The sequence below is a fragment of the Podarcis vaucheri genome, assembly GCF_965113315.1.
Source record: "Podarcis vaucheri genome assembly, chromosome: 15".
In the NCBI taxonomy this organism is placed as follows: Eukaryota; Metazoa; Chordata; class Lepidosauria; order Squamata; family Lacertidae; genus Podarcis; species Podarcis vaucheri.
This window is the reverse complement of record NC_138753.1, coordinates 2,569,630-2,588,580: the sequence shown is the minus strand read 5'-3', so window position 1 is coordinate 2,588,580 and position 18,951 is coordinate 2,569,630. Positions and strand designations below refer to the sequence as shown.

General features: G+C 51.0%; 1 protein-coding gene across 5 annotated transcripts in view; it reads left to right on the top strand.

The window, feature by feature from the left end:
- SSH2 (slingshot protein phosphatase 2) overlaps positions 1–18,951 on the top strand; it is a 113,328-nt gene that overhangs the window by 34,109 nt on the left and 60,268 nt on the right. For 3 of the 5 annotated variants that reach the window (XM_082201659.1, XM_082201660.1, XM_082201658.1), the window contains exon 1: positions 14,573–14,772. In XM_082201659.1, coding sequence (XP_082057785.1) covers positions 14,588–14,772 — 185 coding nt within the window. In that variant the 5' untranslated portion in view covers positions 14,573–14,587. Of the gene's footprint in view, positions 1–6,818; positions 6,863–14,572; positions 14,773–18,951 lie in introns of those variants that run through there. The other 2 variants (XM_082201662.1, XM_082201661.1) reach the window with 1 other exon arrangement.

Genomic DNA, 18,951 nt, shown 5'->3' with positions numbered 1-18,951 from the left:
TTTTCATGTAAGCGGTTAGAGTGCTGGAATAGGGACCTGGGAGACCAGGGTTCAAATGATTGCCGCTCAGCTATGACTCAGCTCTCCCCACTGGGTGACTTTGGGTCAGCCGCTGCCTTTCTTCCCTTGGCCTACCTCACAGGGAGGGCAGGAGAATTGTGTCTGCCACACTTGAGCTCTTTGGAGAAAAGGTGCGCTATAAACAGTGCTTTTTCCTGGGAAAAGGTGGTGGAACTCACCACAAAATTTGTTTGTTTATTGCGGGCCCAGTTGCAGTGCCGTTCCCCCTTGGCAGTTGCTACATGGAAGTTGTGATTAATAAACTCAGGCAGACAATGATCTGGATTAGAAATGGCCACAACTTTATTGATTACAGATATAAGTGGGTTTTTGGCTCAGGCGAAAGAATCAATGATTCCATTTTAAAAAGGTAAGGGAACTCAGTTCCCCCAAGTTCCAGCTCAGAAAAACCCCTGGGTATAAATGCAGTAGCAGTGATAGTAATAATGCAGATAGTATAATAATGGAGGTGCTAGTTGGGCAGCATATTTATTTCACAAAACTGAGTATAAAAAACAACCCTAAAATAAGTTTATAAAAAATGATGAAACAATAAAACTTTCGTTAAGAAAAAAAAAATAGCAGTAATTTAACACTTTGAGAAAGTTTAAGTAATAACAGACTAAAAACAGATTGAGTTCACCCGCAAAGGCCCACTCCTCCATTGTCTCCAGAGACAGACGGATGCCAGCAAACAAAAACAGATTAAAAGTCGCACCGGCTTCCCAAACGCCTGCTCTTCTTTTGCTCTGCCTTGGGGGAAAGGCCATAACTCACTGGTGGAGCAACTGCTTTGCATGCAAAGAGGTCCACAGCATCTCCCTCCCTATCCCCAGAGAACTGGCCTTGCTGCCAGTCACTATAGAGAATACTGACACTGTCACCTTCCCGTCTTCCTATTTAAACCAGCCTTTCATTCAGAGCCATCAGGACTAGAACCTTGTTTTGCTTTTAGTGCAAGGGCCGCAGTTCGATTTCCCAGCGGCATCTCCAGGTGTGGGGCTGGACACTTCTCCTGTCTGACTGCTGCTGCCAGTCCATGTAAATAATGCTGAGTTATCTGCCCAGTGTTCCACTGATAATTCGTTTCCGAATCAAGGGCATCTTCTTTAACCCCCTTCCTCCCAACCGAATAAGAAAGCAGGTGAGGATTGACACAAGGGTCTCCTTCCCCAGACTCCTCTGCCCTCCCTGTTGTCTCTGCTTCCCTCTAGTGGTGTAACCTGAAATTGCACTCCAAGGCTCGGCCATGCTCTGACAGGGGCCATTTTTCAGTTTAGGAAATTTATGAGCTTTGCTTCAACCTTACGGTTGGTGCTGTGGGGATAAGATGGCATGTTCAGAAAGGATTGTCTTGGAAAGGAAACTTAGGGTGCTGCCCTATGTCAAGTGAGTGGTCAGTGGTCCATCCGGGCCAGTATTGTAGACGTTGGTTGGCAGCAGCTGCATGCCAAGGTCTCAGGCTTAGAAGGGTCATTCCCAGTGTATACAAACTGACCCCCCCAACCCAAACTGGCAATTGACAATAATTTAACCTGGCAGCAGCACTGCGGGGGTCTGGACTAAATGACCCTTTGAGTCCTCCTGCAATTCTGGGATTCTGTACCTTCTGCATGCAAAAAACACCTGTCAGGGGGAGAGATGGGGAGATGGGGACATTTCGGCTCTGCTGAAAGACCAGGACGGCGAAAACAACTTCTCCCTACGCCCTTTCTTCACACTACATGCATTGTTTTATATTAAAGGTAAAGGGACCCCTGACCATTAGGTCCAGTCATGGCTGACTCTGGGGTTGCGGCGCTCATCTCGCTTTATTGGCCGAGGGAGCCAGCATACAGCTTCCAGGTCATGTGGCCAGCATGACTCAGCCGCTTCTGGCGAACCAGAGCAGCGCACGGAAACGCCGTTTACCTTCCCACTGGAGCGGTACCTATTTATCTACTTGTACTGGCATGCTTTTGAACTGCTAGGTTGGCAGGAGCAGGGACCGAGCAACGGGAGCTCACCCCGTCGCAGGGATTCGAACCGCCAACCTTCTGATTGGCAAGCCCTAGGCTCTGTGGTTTAACCCACAGCACCCCCTGCACCCCCTGCATCCCACACGCCTATTACCCCCCCAAACCCTAATCTTATTTCTAAATGCAAAAGTCCCAAATGGTGGCACCTTTCCTCGCTTGGGGGGTTTTACCAGCCTCTCACTGGTCATGGCTCCTTTAGGGGAAAGTCTCCAGGAAATTCCAGGCAGGGGACATCTCCCCTTGCACCCGGTCCCCCAACATAGAAGCTTCCCTGCAGGGTGTTCCCCACCTGAAGATGCACCGCCTCCTTCCCCAAAAGCTGACTTGAGACCCTGGAACATAGGGAGTTACTTTATACAGAGACAGACCGTTTATCCGTCTCGCACAGTATTGCCCACACTGGCTGGCAGCAGCGCCTCTCCAGGGTTTCAGGCAGGGAGTGTCTCTCTTTCTCCCAGCCCTCCCTGGAGATGCTCCTGCGGATTGAACCAGCAACCTTCTGCACGCAAAGCAGAGTCTGTGTACCACCCAGCCATGGCTGTTTTCTTCCTGACCTTAAATGGTCACGTTTCCAAATATCTCAAACCTCTTGGCTCCTTGGTGCGGGGAAAAGAGGGTGCTTTTCTTATCTTTTCCTGACCTCCGATGACTATCTCTGGCGCATCTTACGTCAAGGCAGGCCTGCTCCTTGAGAGTGTGTCAAGCCCAGATAATTTAAATGCTCGGCATACTCTGTGGCGCGGTCCCATAATTTTTGTCTGGCTCCCAGCCTCTCCTGGCCGTTCCTTTCTGTGGCCAGAGGGCTTGTTGCAAAGTCCTGCTCCTGTGGCTCCTTGCCTTTTCCAAGGCAGAAGGATGCGGCCCACATACTTGGGATGACTGAGATGGCCTATAGTCATAGCTGGGGGGGGGGGGGGAAATGGGACGACTGTGTTTCTTCCCCCACACCAATGCTGTTGACTTATCCAGAAGTTTATGTCTTTTAAGGAATCTGATATTACAAAATGTAACGGGCCATACACCTTCTTTTTAAATGCAGTTGTGCCTTAACCCTAAAACTAAAAATTGGGGCAGATGGAACTCTTAAAATAAATAAATTGTAGGAATGAAACAAGGATTGGTTGATTGATTGATTGATTGACGTTCCACTGTTTTCTACCTCTCATTTAAACCCCACGAAACACCTGTGAAGGTAGGCAAGGCCGAGAGATCTAGTGACCAACTCCAGGGTCACCCAATGAGTTTCACAGCTGTGTGAAGACTTGAACTCTGGTCTGCCAGGTCCTCGCCTGACGCTTTAACCACAGCACCACGCTGATTCTCCATAAAACTGCCTTTTCCCAACCTGGACTGTACTCTCATCAACTCCCAGCCAGCACGACCTGTACAGGCAGCCAAAGGAATGAAAGAATCACAGAACTGGAGAGCTGGAAGGGAAGAAAGAGTGTAGAACTTTGATTTGAAAGTGTTATTTGCACCGGGGGCGGGGGGGGGGGGAGGAGTCAGAGACACCTCTGGGCAGACTATTGGGGAGTTGACCTCGCTTCCGATCTTTTGTTTAAGAACATAAGAAGATTCTTCTGGATCAGGCCAACGTTCCACCTAGCCCAACATCCTGTTCTCTTAGTGGCCAGCCAGATCCCCCAATGGGAATCCCTTTCTTGCTTGAATTCACCCCTCCCCCTTATAAGTACACCCAATCCTGTTATAAGGGGGGGTGGAACTTATGTACCATCTCTCATTTACAGAACTCAGAAAACTCAAAAGCAGTTCAGAATATGCACAAAACCTTTAAAAGCAACAAACGACAACCATTTAAACATCCAGATTGTCATATGTCCTTGCTTCCACTAAGAGCTTAAGCAAACCATGATTCTGTCAGCCTCCCAGCCGCCGCCCCCCCCCCCAAGCCATCTCTGTTTGGCCACCAGCTAGCATGAATTTTAAAAAGGATTAGACAAATTTTTGGTGAAGAAGCTCCTAGACACAATTGCTACGTTCTCTCCAGATTCTGGGAAGCACAGTTTGCGGGGGGGGGGGGGAGCACTGCCCTTAGCCTTGGCTCCTGCCTGCGGGGGCTTCCTGTGGGGACACCTGGCTGGCCGCTGCGAGGACAGGATGCTGGGCTCGGTGGCCTGATTCAGCTGCAGGGCTCTCTGGATGTTCTTAAATGTGGAAGACTGGTGATATGAGCAAGGTGGGTTTAGCGGCTCCTCTGCTCTGCTCTGTGGCCTGATGGGGAGAAAAAACCTTCCCCTCCTCTGCCTCTGATGCTTCCCAGAATGCTTTGGGCTGCCGGGCATGCGCTCAGCTGGCAGAACACCCTGACACCTCGTTGCGGGAACTGGGGCTTGGCGGCTCACAGAGGGAAAGGCACTTGCCCTGCCAAATCGAGGCCTCGCTGAGCGTCCCTGCCCTATATATTAAAAATTATTTGTTCACACAGTTTTTGACATCTGGGATGTGCTTTTTCTTTGGTTGGGGGAGGGTAGAGAGGGGGGGAAAACAGCCTCACCAGATGTGCCTGGCTGTTCCTCCGCCTTTGGGGAACATTGAAGAGGAAGACAAAACGCACGTTAGATCCGCAGGCTGGTGCCTGGAAGGCTGAACCAGCTGTGGACATCCTGCTCTGGCTGCCAGTTAGTTTCCGGGCTCAATTCAAGGTACTGTATTTTTCGCCCTATAGGACACACTTTTCCCCCTCCAAAAATGAAGGGGAAATCTGTGTGCGTCCTATGGGGCGAACACAGGCTTTCGCTGAAGCTTAGAGAGTGAGAGGGGTCAGTGCACACCGACCCCTCTCGCTCTCCAGGCTTCAGGAAGCTATCCGCAAGCCTGGGGAGCCCGCGGGAGTTCCCGCAGGGCTCCCCACGCTGCAGATAGCAGCCTGCTGCCCGGGACGCACAGCACCCTGAAGCAGAGCGCCCGGCGCGCCGGGCAGACATCAGCCAGCCCCACAAGCTCGGGGGACAGCGGGGAGGCGCAGCGCCACCATACCGCTGTTCCCCGACCTGGTTTTTTTTTGGGGGGGGATAAAGGGAATTTTCCCCCCTTTATTTCCCCCCCAAAAAACTAGGTGCGTCCTATGGGACGGAGCGTCCTATGGGACGAAAAATACGGTACTCACATTTGTGTTTAAAGCCTGAAAGGACCCGAGCCCCACATATCTGAAAGGGCACCTCTTTCCCCATGGGTCCTGAGGTCAGCAGAGGGGGTCTCTGTGGTGGCCCCTAAGATGTGGAACTCCCTCCCCACAGCGCTGCGCCAGGCTTATCCAGCTTCCAGAGGATGCAGGAGATGGGCCTCTTTACCCTGGCTTTGGACACTTGAGGCTCCAGATTTTTAGGACCCACCTTATTTTTGTGATGATTCATTGTTTTAAATTTCTTTTACTATTGTGTCTTGATGCTGTGACCCATCCTGGGACCTTAGGGCGAAGGGTGGGTGATTAATAATAATCATAACTGTGGCTGAAATTCCAGCAGGTACAGACAGGTTTTGCGGCAGTTCTGGAAGACCTTGCTGTTTGCTTGTTTGAAAGAGGGAGGTTTTAGTTTTAGAACAACCACAAAGAAGCCCTAGTCAGCCTAAGTCGGGTGGAGAGCCGGCTGCCCCAGACCGCAGGGTCCCAGCAGCCAAGGAGGATGGAAGCTGGAATGCAGAAACATCTGAAGAGGTGTGGGTGTCCATATAAGCCCCATGATTTGTCTGATGGTACAAAGCTGGGGAATGTTTTTATCCTTGACCCTGCCCACCGCTAGCATGCGGCCCTCGGAAAGACACTTGTGCTGGAATATGGCCCTCAAGCTGAAAAGAAACTGGATGCAATTTCTTTCCCCTACAGAACTGAGTTCGTGCTTCACTCTGCTTGGGGAGTCCAGGCAGGATTCCACCTTCCGTCCCTTTCTACCTTCAGCATGTCAGGGTTTTTGTGTTTTATTTGTCTCTGTGTTTCCTGAACTTCCTGGGTTTCTTCTGACACCTTTTTATTTCTTCCTCATGAAAGCATGCTGTGCCTCTTGCGTCCTCTCCTTGGATGGCGGGGGTGGGTGGGATGGATATTCCCATCCAGTTATTCCCCCTACTCTTCCAGCAGTGGCCAGGAGGGGGCATTAAAACATTTTTTGTTATTATTTTTTTATTTATATATAAAAAATTTGCATACCACTGTGTCATTAAAAAACCATCAAAGTGGTTTGCAGCAGTAAAAACATACAATAAAAACCATTAAAAAGTTGAGAACACAACCACTAAACATCGTGGGAGGATATATTCTTAATTGCCTGCATAGGCCTGGCAGTATAAAAAAGGTTTCAGCAAGTGTTTAAAAACTGGCACGGGAGGTGCCTATTAAATCTCTTTTGGCAGAGAGTTCCACCGGGCTGGGCCGGCAACACTAAAAGCTCAATTTCCAATTGTTTTCAAATGAGAACTTGGAAAACAGCCTAAGATGCTCCTACAGGTGAGCTCAGGGATTGAGCTGAGTTCAGGTGGTCCCTGACCTAAGTTGTTCAGAGCTTTGTAAATCGACATAAGAACCTTCCCCCCTGCTTTTATCCTCTCAACAACCCTGCAAGGTCTAGGTTAAGCTGAGAGAGCTTGATTGGCTCAAGCGAGAACTTTGTGGGTGAGGATCCGACGTCAGGTCCTCGTCCAACACTCTTAACCACAGCAACACACTGTCTCTTAATCTTAATAAGCACCTTAATCTCCCCTTTCTCTCCTCTCTTCTGTGTGCAGGAGGCAGACAGCGGGGAAGATGACTGCCGGTTCCAGCCCAGAAGGTACGTCTTGCACCTGTTTTCATGTACCATTTTGGCTGTCCTCGATTGCCGCAGCCCCACAAATAGAAAGCACAGATACCTGGAGATGCCAGCGGGGATTGAACCTGGGACCTTCTGCACGCAAAGCAGCTGTTCTTCCACTGAGCTATGGCCCTTTTCCTAAATATAAAGATTCCTAGAATCGTAGAGTTGGAAGGGACCCCAGGGGTCATCCAGTCCAGCCCCCTGCAATGCGGGAATCCCAGCTAAAGCATCCCTGACAGATGGCCATCCCACCTCTGCTTAAAAACCCCCAGTGAAGTAGAGGCCACCACCTCTTGAATTTAAATAGGAACATCTGCAGTTAGACCATTGGCCCAGCCAGCCCAGTATCCCCCATGCTGGCTGACAGCAGCTCTCCAGGGTTTCATGCCAGAGTTTTCCCCAGATGCTCTTGAGGGGTCTTGCAGCAGAGCTCCTGCTTTGTAGGCAAAAGGTCCTGGGCTCAGTCCGGAGTTTGCAGGGGTTTGGCTTTTGATTCTGCTGTTTAGTTTTTGTTGTGCAGGAATGGGGAACCTGCTGCCCTCCAGGTGTTGTTGGACCCCCAGCTCCCATCATCCCTGGCAGCCGGGGGGGGCCAGGGGTGCTAGGAGTTGCATCTGGAGGGCCACAGGTTCTCTCCCCCCCCCAATTGATCTCACCCGTTATTGAATGTATTCCATACTCTGCACTGCTGACTGAGCCAGTGAAGATCCCTCGCTGTGTGTTTGTGTGCATGCAAGAGATATTGAGGGGGAAATTCTATTAAGCTTGCATTTAAAGGCAAACCCACCTAATTTGCACTTTGCAACACAGTATGCGAACCTAAAGGCAGGCAGTCCCACTTCAAAATTCTCACTTCTATGAATTTTGCAATGCAGCAAAGTAACGCATTAAAAAATGCACATCCTAGGATTAGGGTATCAATCAAAATGCATATATCTAGTGAAAATACAGCATGTCGGAGGAAATGGCTCCACAAATATGTGTGTAGTAAGCAAAAACCGCATTCCAAAATGTGTGGGAGAAATTCACACCAGAATGCTGATGGGTTTTCATGCAGACTCTCCCCCCCAAAAAACATGTGGAAATGTGGGGAACTGCATTTAAAAATGAAAAACCGAGAAAAGTTGAAATGGACCTATTTGCCCATCCCTAAAGTTATGTAGCAGGGGAGACCTCAATCCTGTTTCTCCTTGTTCCTCTGTAAAAAACTGGGTGGCTAGCAAATCTTGTTGCCGCCATGCAAGATTGGGCGAGAGAGGAAACGTGTGTGTGGTTTAATTTTCCTTTTCAGTGGACGGCTATTGTGCACTGGGCTGAATCTTGACATGTGTGTGTGTGAGGGAGAGATAACGATTCTGGCATATTTGAAATGCTTTCTTGCCATGGGAAACGACTGGCTGCTGTTGATGCGCCGACCTCTGTCCTGGGACTTCCTCTTGCAGTGGCAGCGGGGAGCGGAAATGGGGTGGGGGGCTGGGAAGATAAACCCAAGCAGAAAACGGCTGAGGTTTTTCTTTTGTTGCCGGGTTGAGATTCCACCCCCCACCCCCCTGTAAATCTGAATGAAATCTTCCCTACCACCATTCATTGCACAGTCAACTTGCGTCAAGGCAGATTACTATTAGTATTAGTACGAGACTTCTCTCCCTCCTCATTTAATGCTGCGAGGTTGGTTAGGCTGAGAGGCAGTGTGACTGGCCCAGGTTCACACCCAGTGAGCTTCATGGCCGAATGGAGATTTGAACCCTGGTCTCCCAAATTCAACACTCTAAGCACTACACCCCAGGGGCTCCTTTTCCCTTGGGAAGCCTGGCTTGCACAGTGATTTAATAACTTGCATTTCAGTCTTTCTTGGTGCCAGCAGCCTACTTACGCACACAGGAAGCTGGCAAATGCAGACCCTCGCTCCATCCAGCTCTGTATTACCCACACTGTCTGGCAGTGGCTCTCCGTGGAGGCAGAGCAGAACCTCTGACAGAGAATATACTATTTAACAGGGGGTGCCAGTGGCTGGACCTGCCCCCCCCACTTGCACCCAGCTCCAGTGAGTGCCTCACGCAACGATGCGTTCTTACGTTGCTGGGTTATTGCCTCCTCATAGTGGTTCTCCTTGTGCAAAAGCTGGCGGAAGAGATGATACGCCTTTCCCCACCGTGATAAATGGAGCACAGCGTCTTCAGGGCTGTACGCAAAGCGTAGGCTGGCATGTTCATTAGCAGGAGGGGAAAGCGCGTGCTCCAGTTCTGACATACTTATTATGGGGAAGCGCGTGCAGTTATGTAGCGGCTGCAGTTTCTGTCTGTGTTTTTCTCTTTCTTTCTTTTTTTTTTAAAAAAAAAAGCCCAGCAGAGAATGATGTTTAACCAGAGTGCATTCTGGTATCAGAGAATGATGTTTAACCAGAGTGCATTCTGCCCTCATTGCAGGAAGCACAAACTTAATAATAATAATAATAATAATAATAATAATAATAATAATAATAATAATAATTTATTTATACCCCCCCCTTCCCGGTTCAGGAAACCGGGCTCAGGGCGGCTAACAACAAATTTAAAACACTTAATTGATGCTACAAAAAACCCAGCATAAAATACGGTATAAAGCATAAATAACAATAAAATCAAAAATCAATTTAGGGGGGAAATCCATCCAATAAACATTAGATGATCACCAGGGTTAGCTGGCTAAATTTTTAGTAACTGCACAGGTGGAAATTCAGCCAGGCAAACTGGCTTTCTTTTTTAAAAAAAATAATAATACAGTGGTGCCTCGCAAGACGAAAAGAATCCGTTCTGTGATTCTCTTCGTCAAGCAGTTTTTTCGTCTTGCGAAGCAAGCCCATTGACGGATTAGCGGATTAGCGCTATTAGCGGCTTTTAGCAGCTTATCGGCTTATCGGATCAGCTGATCAGCGGCTTAGAAAAGGGGGGGGAACCCGCAGGAACTCGCAAGACATTTTCGTCTTGCGAAGCAAGCCCATAGGAGATTTGTTTTGCGAAGCACCTCCAAAACGGAAAACTCTTTCGTCTAGCGAGTTTTCCGTCTTGCGAGGCATTCGTCTTGCGGGGCACCACTGTGTGGCAGTACAGTGGGGCTGAGATCTGCGTGTGCCTTAAAGTGGGGCTGTGGGCTGGCCCTCCAGAGGTTGCTGGAATTCCAATTAGCATCAAGAGGATTGGACAAATTCATGGAGGAAAGGGCTATGATGGTTACTAGCCAGGGTGGCTCTGCTCTGCCTCTGAATAAAAACTGCTGGAAACTGCAGGAGGGGAGAGGGCTCTTGGGCTCGTGTCCAGCTTGCTGGTTTCCCATGGGGGCATCTGGGTGGCCACTGTGAGAACAGGACTTGATGGCCCACTGGCCTCATCCTGCAGACTCTTCTCATGTTCTTATCCAGCATCATTCTTGACCGCCGGCTATACAGGCTGCTGGGGAGTTGGGAGTCCACAGACATCTGGAGAACCACATGTGGGCCACATGTTCCCCTGTTTTAAAGGGAAAGTGGCCCAGATTTCCCCCCAGACTTGACAGTCCTTAGAAAACATCGTTTCAGGTTCCAGTCTTTCCCCACAAAGATTCACGTTTGCAATACTTGTCAAAAATATTTCAAGTTTACAGCACGAAAGTATTAAAGTTTAAAAACATCTGTTGGCTTGGTTTTTTTTATGCTGCCTCACGGCAGGAGGTTTTCCCCAGGAAAAAATCTGAGTGATTTAGGAAGCAGCTGGTAGCCTTATGTGGCTGGTCAGTAGCACTGTGGGGAGACGGGTGTGCTCTGCCTGCCCTTTCTAAATGGGAGATTGCCAGGCAATTTCCAAGGCGCCCTACGATGGGTTGCAGGCAGGCAAACTGCTGTTTCAGTATTTGCACATGGGGGCAAATCACCCCCCTCCTAAGAAATTGAGAGGATGGGTTTATGTGGCCGCTTCCCAAAATTTGCCTGGCTTTTGAAACAAATAAACTGGAGATCTTTCTCAAATTCCAGATGAAGATGAAATAGCTACATTGAAAAACACACGAACTTATCACTGGGAAGGAGGAAATGGAGGATCTGAAGTTTTTATTTCTTTAGGGAGAGGTTAGTACATCTGATCAAAGCAGTGGTTCCCAGGCTGTTTCCTGACCACCACCGCCCCCTTGGTTCCATAATCGCATCCCCAGTGCTCCCTGCCTTATAAAAAGCATTATTCAGAACAGTGGCTTGCATGACCCACTCAGGAAGATAATAACACAATAAAATTCAAAACAGTAAAGATTGATTGCGCCGTTACTCAAAATCCAATTAAAACTATTTAGTTTAGTTAATTCAGCAGAACTCCTGAACTTGATCCAGTGATGCCAGATGTTGCATGAAAAACATTCTTATGCATTCTTACGAACGAAAACATGAGGGTGAAGGAAGTTTACAGCACAAAACACTTGCCGAGCACGCACAAACCTTCACCTACCGCAGACGTAAGATAACTGAGTTACAACGAAATAGATCGCTATTGCCAATCATTGGCTATCTTGTGACTTGTGACAACCCAGAATGGTAAATGCAAGCAAACATTACCAAAGGAAGTAGCATTGAAAGCGATAAGAGCAGTAGACTTTGGGAACCTCTGGATTAAAGTGGAATGGGTGTGTGTTTGTGTTTTATTCCTTTTAAAATTCACAAGAGCAACTCACAGCTCGGGGTGAATTTTGCCTCTTTCCCGTCAAAAAGATTTGCATAGCTGCAAGTTATTGCTAAAGCAAGAATTTGCCTGTGGGTCCAGCCTCCCCATCCTGTTTCTGGTGACCTTTTGCCATCCTCTTGCACAGAGAGAAAGAAAGAGAGGGGAAGGGGCTGTGTCAGCCTCCCACCATATGCTTGCTCTCTCTTTTACGACTGGGGGGCGGGTACCAAAAGAGTGACCTTGCATGCTGGAAAATCCAATGTTTGGACTTCCTAAAAAGCGAAACGTGCTGGGCTGGGCTGCCTCTGCTGCGCCCCAGTCTGAATAGCAAGGGAAGGACGCTGGCTTTGCCCAGAGGCACTCTGAGCCCCTACGAAGGAGAATAAATTTTGGGGCTTGGCTGGAAAGGCTGAAGCTGGGTCACTGGGAAATGTCACTCCCTCTTAAACTGCAGGGCAGATCTCTGGAGATGCCATTGGTCAGGACTGTTCACTGGGTGGAATACGCAGGAAGGAAATTCCTAACTGAGCAGAGAGCAGAGTTTGGTTTGAATCTGCAATGGAGAACTGTGTGGGGAATCTCCGGACGTTGTTGGACTGGACTTCACTCCAGACTCCAGGTTCCCCACCCCCACCCCCTGCTCTGCAGAAATGCTAAGCATTTAATACAAACTGAAGCATGGTGGAGGGCAAAAGGCAATGACAAGGAAACTTTTAAAGTTTCTGGTCCATGGTCTCTCCTGCCTTTGGAGGTGCCAATACATCTCCTTGCCAAGGGTGCAAGGGAGCCTAGGGTCGCCTCTGCCTTCCAGATGTTGGTGGTCTCCACCTCCTCCCATCCCTGATCATTGGCCTTGCTGGCTGCTAGGGATGACGGGTGCTGGGGGTCCTGCAAGAGCTTCCCCATACCTGAAATAAAGCTAGGAAGCATCATCCCGCTCATTTCATCATTACTGCAGCCCCTACCAAGCTGGCAAAAGTCTCTCTGGCCTGGTTTGTACCATACATTAAAGCACTCTGATGCCACTTCAAACAGTCATGGCTTCCCCTAAAGAATCCTGGGAGCTGGATTCAGGGTGTTGAGAGTTGGCAGGAGATGATGCCTATTCCCCCCCTCATACAACTACAATTCCTGGAGCTCCCTGTGGAAAGGGATTGATTGTTAAACCACTCTGAATTGTAGCTCTCTGTGAGGAAATAAGGGCTCTCCTAGCAACACTCAGCACCCTTCACAGACTACACTTCCCAGGATTCTTTGGGGGAAGCTATGTCTGCTTAAAGTGGCATCATTGTGCTTTAAAGATATGGTGTAAGTGTACTTTCTTTCTTTCTTTCTCTCTCTCTCTCTCCCCCTGGTTTTTGTGGCACGAGCTTTCCTCCGCACGAGCCCATCATGCGCAAGCCACTAATGGCTTCTGAATGCTTTGACAGGGGCTTTAGTGCAGCATCTGTGAGCTCCTCCGCACAGCCCTTCCTTTTTGCCGTGGGTCATAATAAAACCTGTTTTTTAAATAAATTAATTAAATAGCAGACAAAAGGCCTCTTTACTTTCCCCAGCTGTGTGACACACAGAACTGCCCTCTGAGTTTGAAACAGGGGCGGGGAGGGCAGCTGCTTTTTATAGGCACACCTGAACGCAGGGTTGGGGAACCTGGAGGGCTGCCCAGGTGTGGTCGGGCACCAACTCCCATGTTATAAGAAAAAAACTGCTCCTTTTCCCTTATGGGGTACCTAAGAGCCCATATTGGACGTGGGTGACGCTGTGGGCTAAACCACAGAGCCTAGGACGTGCCGATCAGAAGGTTGGCGGTTTGAATCCCCACGACAGGGTGAGCTCCCATTGCTCGGTCCCAGCTCCTGCCAACCTAGCAGTTCAAAAGCATGTCAAAGTGCAAGTAGATAAATAGGTACCGCTCCGGCGGGAAGGTAAACAGCGTTTCCATGCGTTGCTCTGGTTCGCCAGAAGCGGCTTAGTCATGCTGGCCACATGACCTGGAAGCTGTACGCCGGCTCCCTCGGCCAATGAAGCAAGATGAGCGCCGCAACCCCAGAGTCGGCCACGACTGGACTTAACGGTCAGGGGACCCTTTACCTCCAAGGAAGGAGAGTCCACCACTTCTCAGGGGAGACCGTTCCCCTTTGAACAGCCCTTACTGTCAGAAAGTTTTCCCTGATGTTTAGTTGGCCTCTCCTTTCTTATAACTTGGAAGCTATGGGTTCAAGTCCTACCCTCGCACTGGAGAAAACGCTTGTTCGCTCTTCCATCTGACAACCCTTGATATATTTGAAGGTGGCCATCATATCTCCTTTCGGTCTCCTCTTTTCCAGGCTAAACATACCCAGCAACTCCAGCTGTTCCTCGTCAGGCTTGGTTTCCAGATGTCAACATATATTGGCCTCCTCTATAGGGGGGCAGGGGGCGCGGAGTGCGCCACCCTGGGGTGCTTTTAAAAGTGGCTGGGGGGGGGGAGGAGAGAGAGAGAGAAATAAATGCATGGAGGTGAAGGCTATCAATGGCTCCAAGGCCATGCTTGCGGACTTCCCAGAGGAAGGCGGTTGCCAACTGGGGGGAAGAGCGCGACGCAGCCAGGCTACCCGTCTCTGCCCCCCGTCTGACGGGAGACGGAGGCGACCGGACGCCCCGGCATCGTCCCAAGGCCGCGTGGCTGAGCTGCCGCCGCCTTGGGGAACCGCGGAGAGGCCAGGCGCGCCCCGGCCGGTCTCTGGTGCTGGGGCAGCGCCCGCCTCTCCTCGTGGCCGGCGGAGGGACGCCCGCGCGCCCCGCCCCTGGGCCGGCCCAGAGGCGAAGTTGGGCCGGCTCGCCCTTGCGCACTGCGCGCCGTGCCGGCTTGGGGAGGCCAGGAGGGCGGGCGCTCCTCGGACACGCCAGAAGCCGCTGCCGGCGCCGGAGCGCAAGCAGCTCGCCCGCCACCAGCCTCCTGCCTGCGCTGCCAGCCAGCCAGCCGCGCTCCTCTCTTCCCCGGCGTGCGCCCTGGTGCGCCCATGCTCCGCGCTCTCCGGCGGGGACCCCGCAGCCCCCTATGACCCTGCGCGGGCTCCGGCGGAGACAGCAAGGCGGCGGGGGCCGAGGAGGAGCAGGCGGCAGCGGCCGACCCCCTTCCGCCGCCCCGGCCTGCCCCCTCTGCTGCCGCCGTCGCCGGCCCCCCAAGATGATCCCCTACTTCTCCGACGACGCCGTCATCTCCCAGAACGCCATCAACCAGCTGTGAGTACCGCCGCCGCTTCTCTCCCCCTCCAGCCCCAGTTACTAGGGAGGAAGTTAGCAGGATGCTTGGGCACCCCTCCCCAAAAGTATGGGATCATTTCCTCCTTCTTCCAGACACGGATTGAGAATCTTGCGTTCTCTCTCTCTCTCTCTCTCTCTCTCTTCCTCCTCGCCCCCCCATACACTTTTCTCGTCCCCTTGCCAGCGCCAGCGGTGGCTCCGCGTACTGCAGCGCAGAAGCCGTTTGATTTCTCTGGGTCCCGTACCCCCCCCCCCCGCCGCTCTTTTCCTCCCTTTTTCCTCTCCTTTCTCTGCTGCCAATTTTTTTAGGAAGTCATCTCGGGTAAAGCAGAGAGTCAAAGGAGGAGACTCTGGGCGGGCGAGTCGAATCTCCCTGCTTATTTCGGATATATTTCTCCCATTCCTGTTGGGGGTGCGGGGCAGAGAGGATAGAGGACACGGGGGTCTAGTCCGTCGCGACGCCGCTCCTGCCCCAAAGAACACCCGTGCGCGCTGAGGGGTGGGCGGGTAGGTGGGTGTGCGAGCGGGCGAGCGCGTGCGCAGAAAAAGAGAGGAAAATTGGGTTTAGGTCGGAAGTTAACTTAGGGAGCTCAGCAAGCTGGGTTTGCCCGGACCTGCCCTCCCCAGCTGTTGCCCTCCAGATGTTTAAGCTACAGCTCTGCGCTGGCTGGCTGGGTGGCCGGAGTTGCAGGCCGGAACACCTGGAGCAATTGTTCTATGCGAGAGGGAAGACGTGCAAGGGGCAGCTTCGAGCGAACCTTGAATCCAAGCTTTGTGGTGGTTTGAGTTGCTGGTCTGAGTGCTTTTGCTTCAAAGTAAATCTCAAGTACAGTGGTACCTCGGGTTAAGAACTTAATTCGTTCTGGAGGTCCGTTATTAACCTGAAGCTGTTCTTAACCTGAAGCACCACTTTAGCTAATGGGGCCTCCTGCTGCTGCCACACAATTTCTGTTCTCATCCTGAAGCAAAGTTCTTAACCCGAGGTACTATTTCTGGGTTAGCAGAGTCTAACCTGAAGCATTTGTAACCCGAGGTGCCACTGTATAGGAATGGGCTTCAGCCACCCAACAAACGGTGTGGGGCTGCAGCCTGTGTTGGGAGCCCCTTCTGATACCCTGTCCTTACTGGGGGATTATTGCCACAGAAGTGTGCATGGGAAAGTAGCCTTCATGAGAGATGGGTGTCTTTCCTCCCCAAACAAAGCAGTTAAGAGCATAAAGAAGAGCCTACTGGATCAGGCCAAGGGGGCCCATCCAGTCCAGTATCCTGTTCTCACAGTGGCCAGCCAGTTTCCTGTAGGAAACCTGAAGTGGGACCCCAGCACAATGGCATTCTCCCCTCCTGGTATTCAGAAGTGCTGCTGCCTCCAGCAGCCGTTATGGCAAGTAGGGTTGCTATTGTGAAAATGAGTAAGGGGAGCCTTGTCTGCTGTTCTTAGCCCCTTGGAAAATGCCTCGTATAAAAACGTCCACAGTATAAAAGAATAAATATAATAGTTGGAATCATAGAGTTGGAGGGGAGCCAAAGGGTCATCTAGTCCAGTGTTTTTCAACCACTGTTCCGCGGCACACTAGTGTGCCGCGAGATGTTGCCTGGTGTGCCGTGGGGAAAATTGAAAAATTCAAAAGTTTTTTTTAATAAAAAAAGTCAAATTTTCGCCCACTAGGCGGGCGCCGGACTGTGTCCACCCTATTTTCCATCCGTCCTGGGTGGGGATCAGATCGGATGGGATTGGATGAGAGCGGACAGGCGGTCCGCTGTCATCCGATTCCCCATAGAGAGTAGCGGGGCTCTGACATCTCCCTCTCTGCACACAGTGGTGGTGTGCCTCGTGATTTTTTTCATGAAACAAGTGTGCCTTTGCCCAAAAAAGGTTGAAAAACACTGATCTAGTCCAACCCTCTGCAATCTTGCAAATTTGCACTCTTGTTTTCAAATGATTTGCCCCACCCCCCAGGTGAGTTCAGGTTTGGAGACAACTTGAGTTCGGCTTGGCCTGCTGTCTTGTTTTCGCTCCCTGCTCTTTATTCTTGCACTGGGGGGAGCGTAAACCATCTTTCTTCCCCCCACCCCATTTTTACGCTTGGCTCCATAAAAGGTTTTTGTGGTTTTCCTGTTCTGCGGCAAGGCATACGCCCTTCCCCAGAACCTCAGGCCGGTCCCTCCACTCTTGGCCTCTAGCTCTCTACTTTCAGGGCTTCCGCTTCTCGGCACCTTCTCAGACCCTTCGGCCCTCTCAGCTTGGGAAGGGGGGGGGGGCTTCTGCTATCAGAGACGGCTGTCCAGGAATAGCCGCACAAGAAGTCTGTGTCAGCAAATGGAGCTTTTACAGTTGCAGAGGCCTTGCAGTCTCCTACCAACAACTGGGCAGTTGCCAGCCTTGGGGGGGGGATGGCTTTTAATGCCTTTCCCTCTTCTCTCCCCACCCCCCGCCCCACTGTCACTGCTCCCTGGTGCAAAAACCCCACTGGTTCACTGGCTTCCTGCCCAAACAAAGCCTTGGTGCTTGGAGCACCAGTTTTTGGCAAGGAAGCAGGGCATGGGAGTCTTGCTTTTGGATACCACTGGCTGGAAGTTGCAGGTGGAGAGAGTCCTGCTAGAGGGGGCATCAGCTTGGCCACCGTGAAAGCAGAAAGCTGAACTTCACAGACCCCCCTTGACCTGATCCAGCAGGGCCATTCTGATGCTCCTGTGTGTGGCTTTGCTGCTTCTGACGCTGCTGAGTGCTGGGAACATAGGAAGCAGTCTCCTTCTGAGTCAGATTGCACAGAGTTTGGGGAAGGGCCATAACAACTCAGTGGTAGAGCATCTGTTTTGTTTGCAGGAGGCCCCAGGTTCATTCCCCAATGGCATCTGCAGGTAAAGCTGGGAGAGAAGCCTGCCTGGAACACTTAAGAGATGCTGCCAGTCAGTGATGGCAAAACTGAGCTAGATGGACCTATGGTCTGGTCTCTGTATGTGGCTGCTCCCTGTGATCCTATGCTCCTAGGACATATTGGAGAATCTCTGCCTCGGTGTTAAAAACTCAAATATATAAGCCAGGTGCTAAATAGCTCCTTGGTTTGATACAGTCGGCAGAACAGAACATCCAGTTGCTATTTTGGGGCCAAACAACTAGAAAGTTGTGCTTTTCATTAGGACTTTGGGGTTCCTACACTTCATTCTGATTGTGCAGATAAAATAGAATGGATAGAATCCCACAGGATGCGTTGCTAGTGTGTGAAAACAGTCCAGATCCAAGGATCCCCAGGCAGGCACCTCTAGATGCCATCCTGGCACCCAAACACCTTCACTTGCTTGCAGGTGGCCAGTAGCCAGGTGCAAAATGCGCACGGCAAATTTCAAACGCTTCTCTGCCCTACCTGAAGATTCTGGGGCTTGAACCTGGGAACTTCCGCATGCAAGGCAGAGCTGTGGCCGTTCCCCACATTACCAAGCGTGGGAGGCCAGGGAGCCCCCTCCTGCAGACAGGGGCCTGGTGAGGGTGCCTGGGGTGTGGAAGGAAGGCCAAGAGATGTGTTACTTTCAAATGCAGGTCAGAGAAAGTGTTCTGGGCTGTGTTTCTATGAGAGCTTTGGGGATCTGCAGATTCTTATTTGTGGGGTTCTTCGATGACAAGATCAGTGTGCCCTTAGCATGCCTGGGGCTTCACAGAGTGCAAGAGGTCAGGTGGTCCCCTGCCCCAAAGACGTTACAGTCAAAAAGTCTGACGCAACGGAAGAGGGAGGGGGAGGAAGCAGAAGCTGGGGTGTAAAACTGAGAAGCAACTGGCCCATGCTTAGCCCACTTTACAGGCTGGGTTCACAGCTGGGCACAGGAATTAAGGTGAAAGCCTTTCTGGAAGCAACTTTGCCACCTATTACAGCCACAGAGCATTGGTGGGGGCCAGGGCAGCATCCCATGTGAATGGGCCCCCCAAAGGCAGAAATACCAAAAGCCGCTGAGTTTTTCTTCGGGTCCTGTCCTTCAAAATCCTGGCAATGTTGTTGATCCCACTGAGAGAGGGGGGCGGCTCTCTTATCTGCTCGAATCATAGAATTGTAGAGGTGGAAGGGATCTTGTCATCTAGCCCAACCCGCTGCGGCAATGCAGGAATCGCAGCTAAAGGAATGCAGGAATCCTCACAGAACTCTAGCCCAATGGTTGCCATTAATTAAT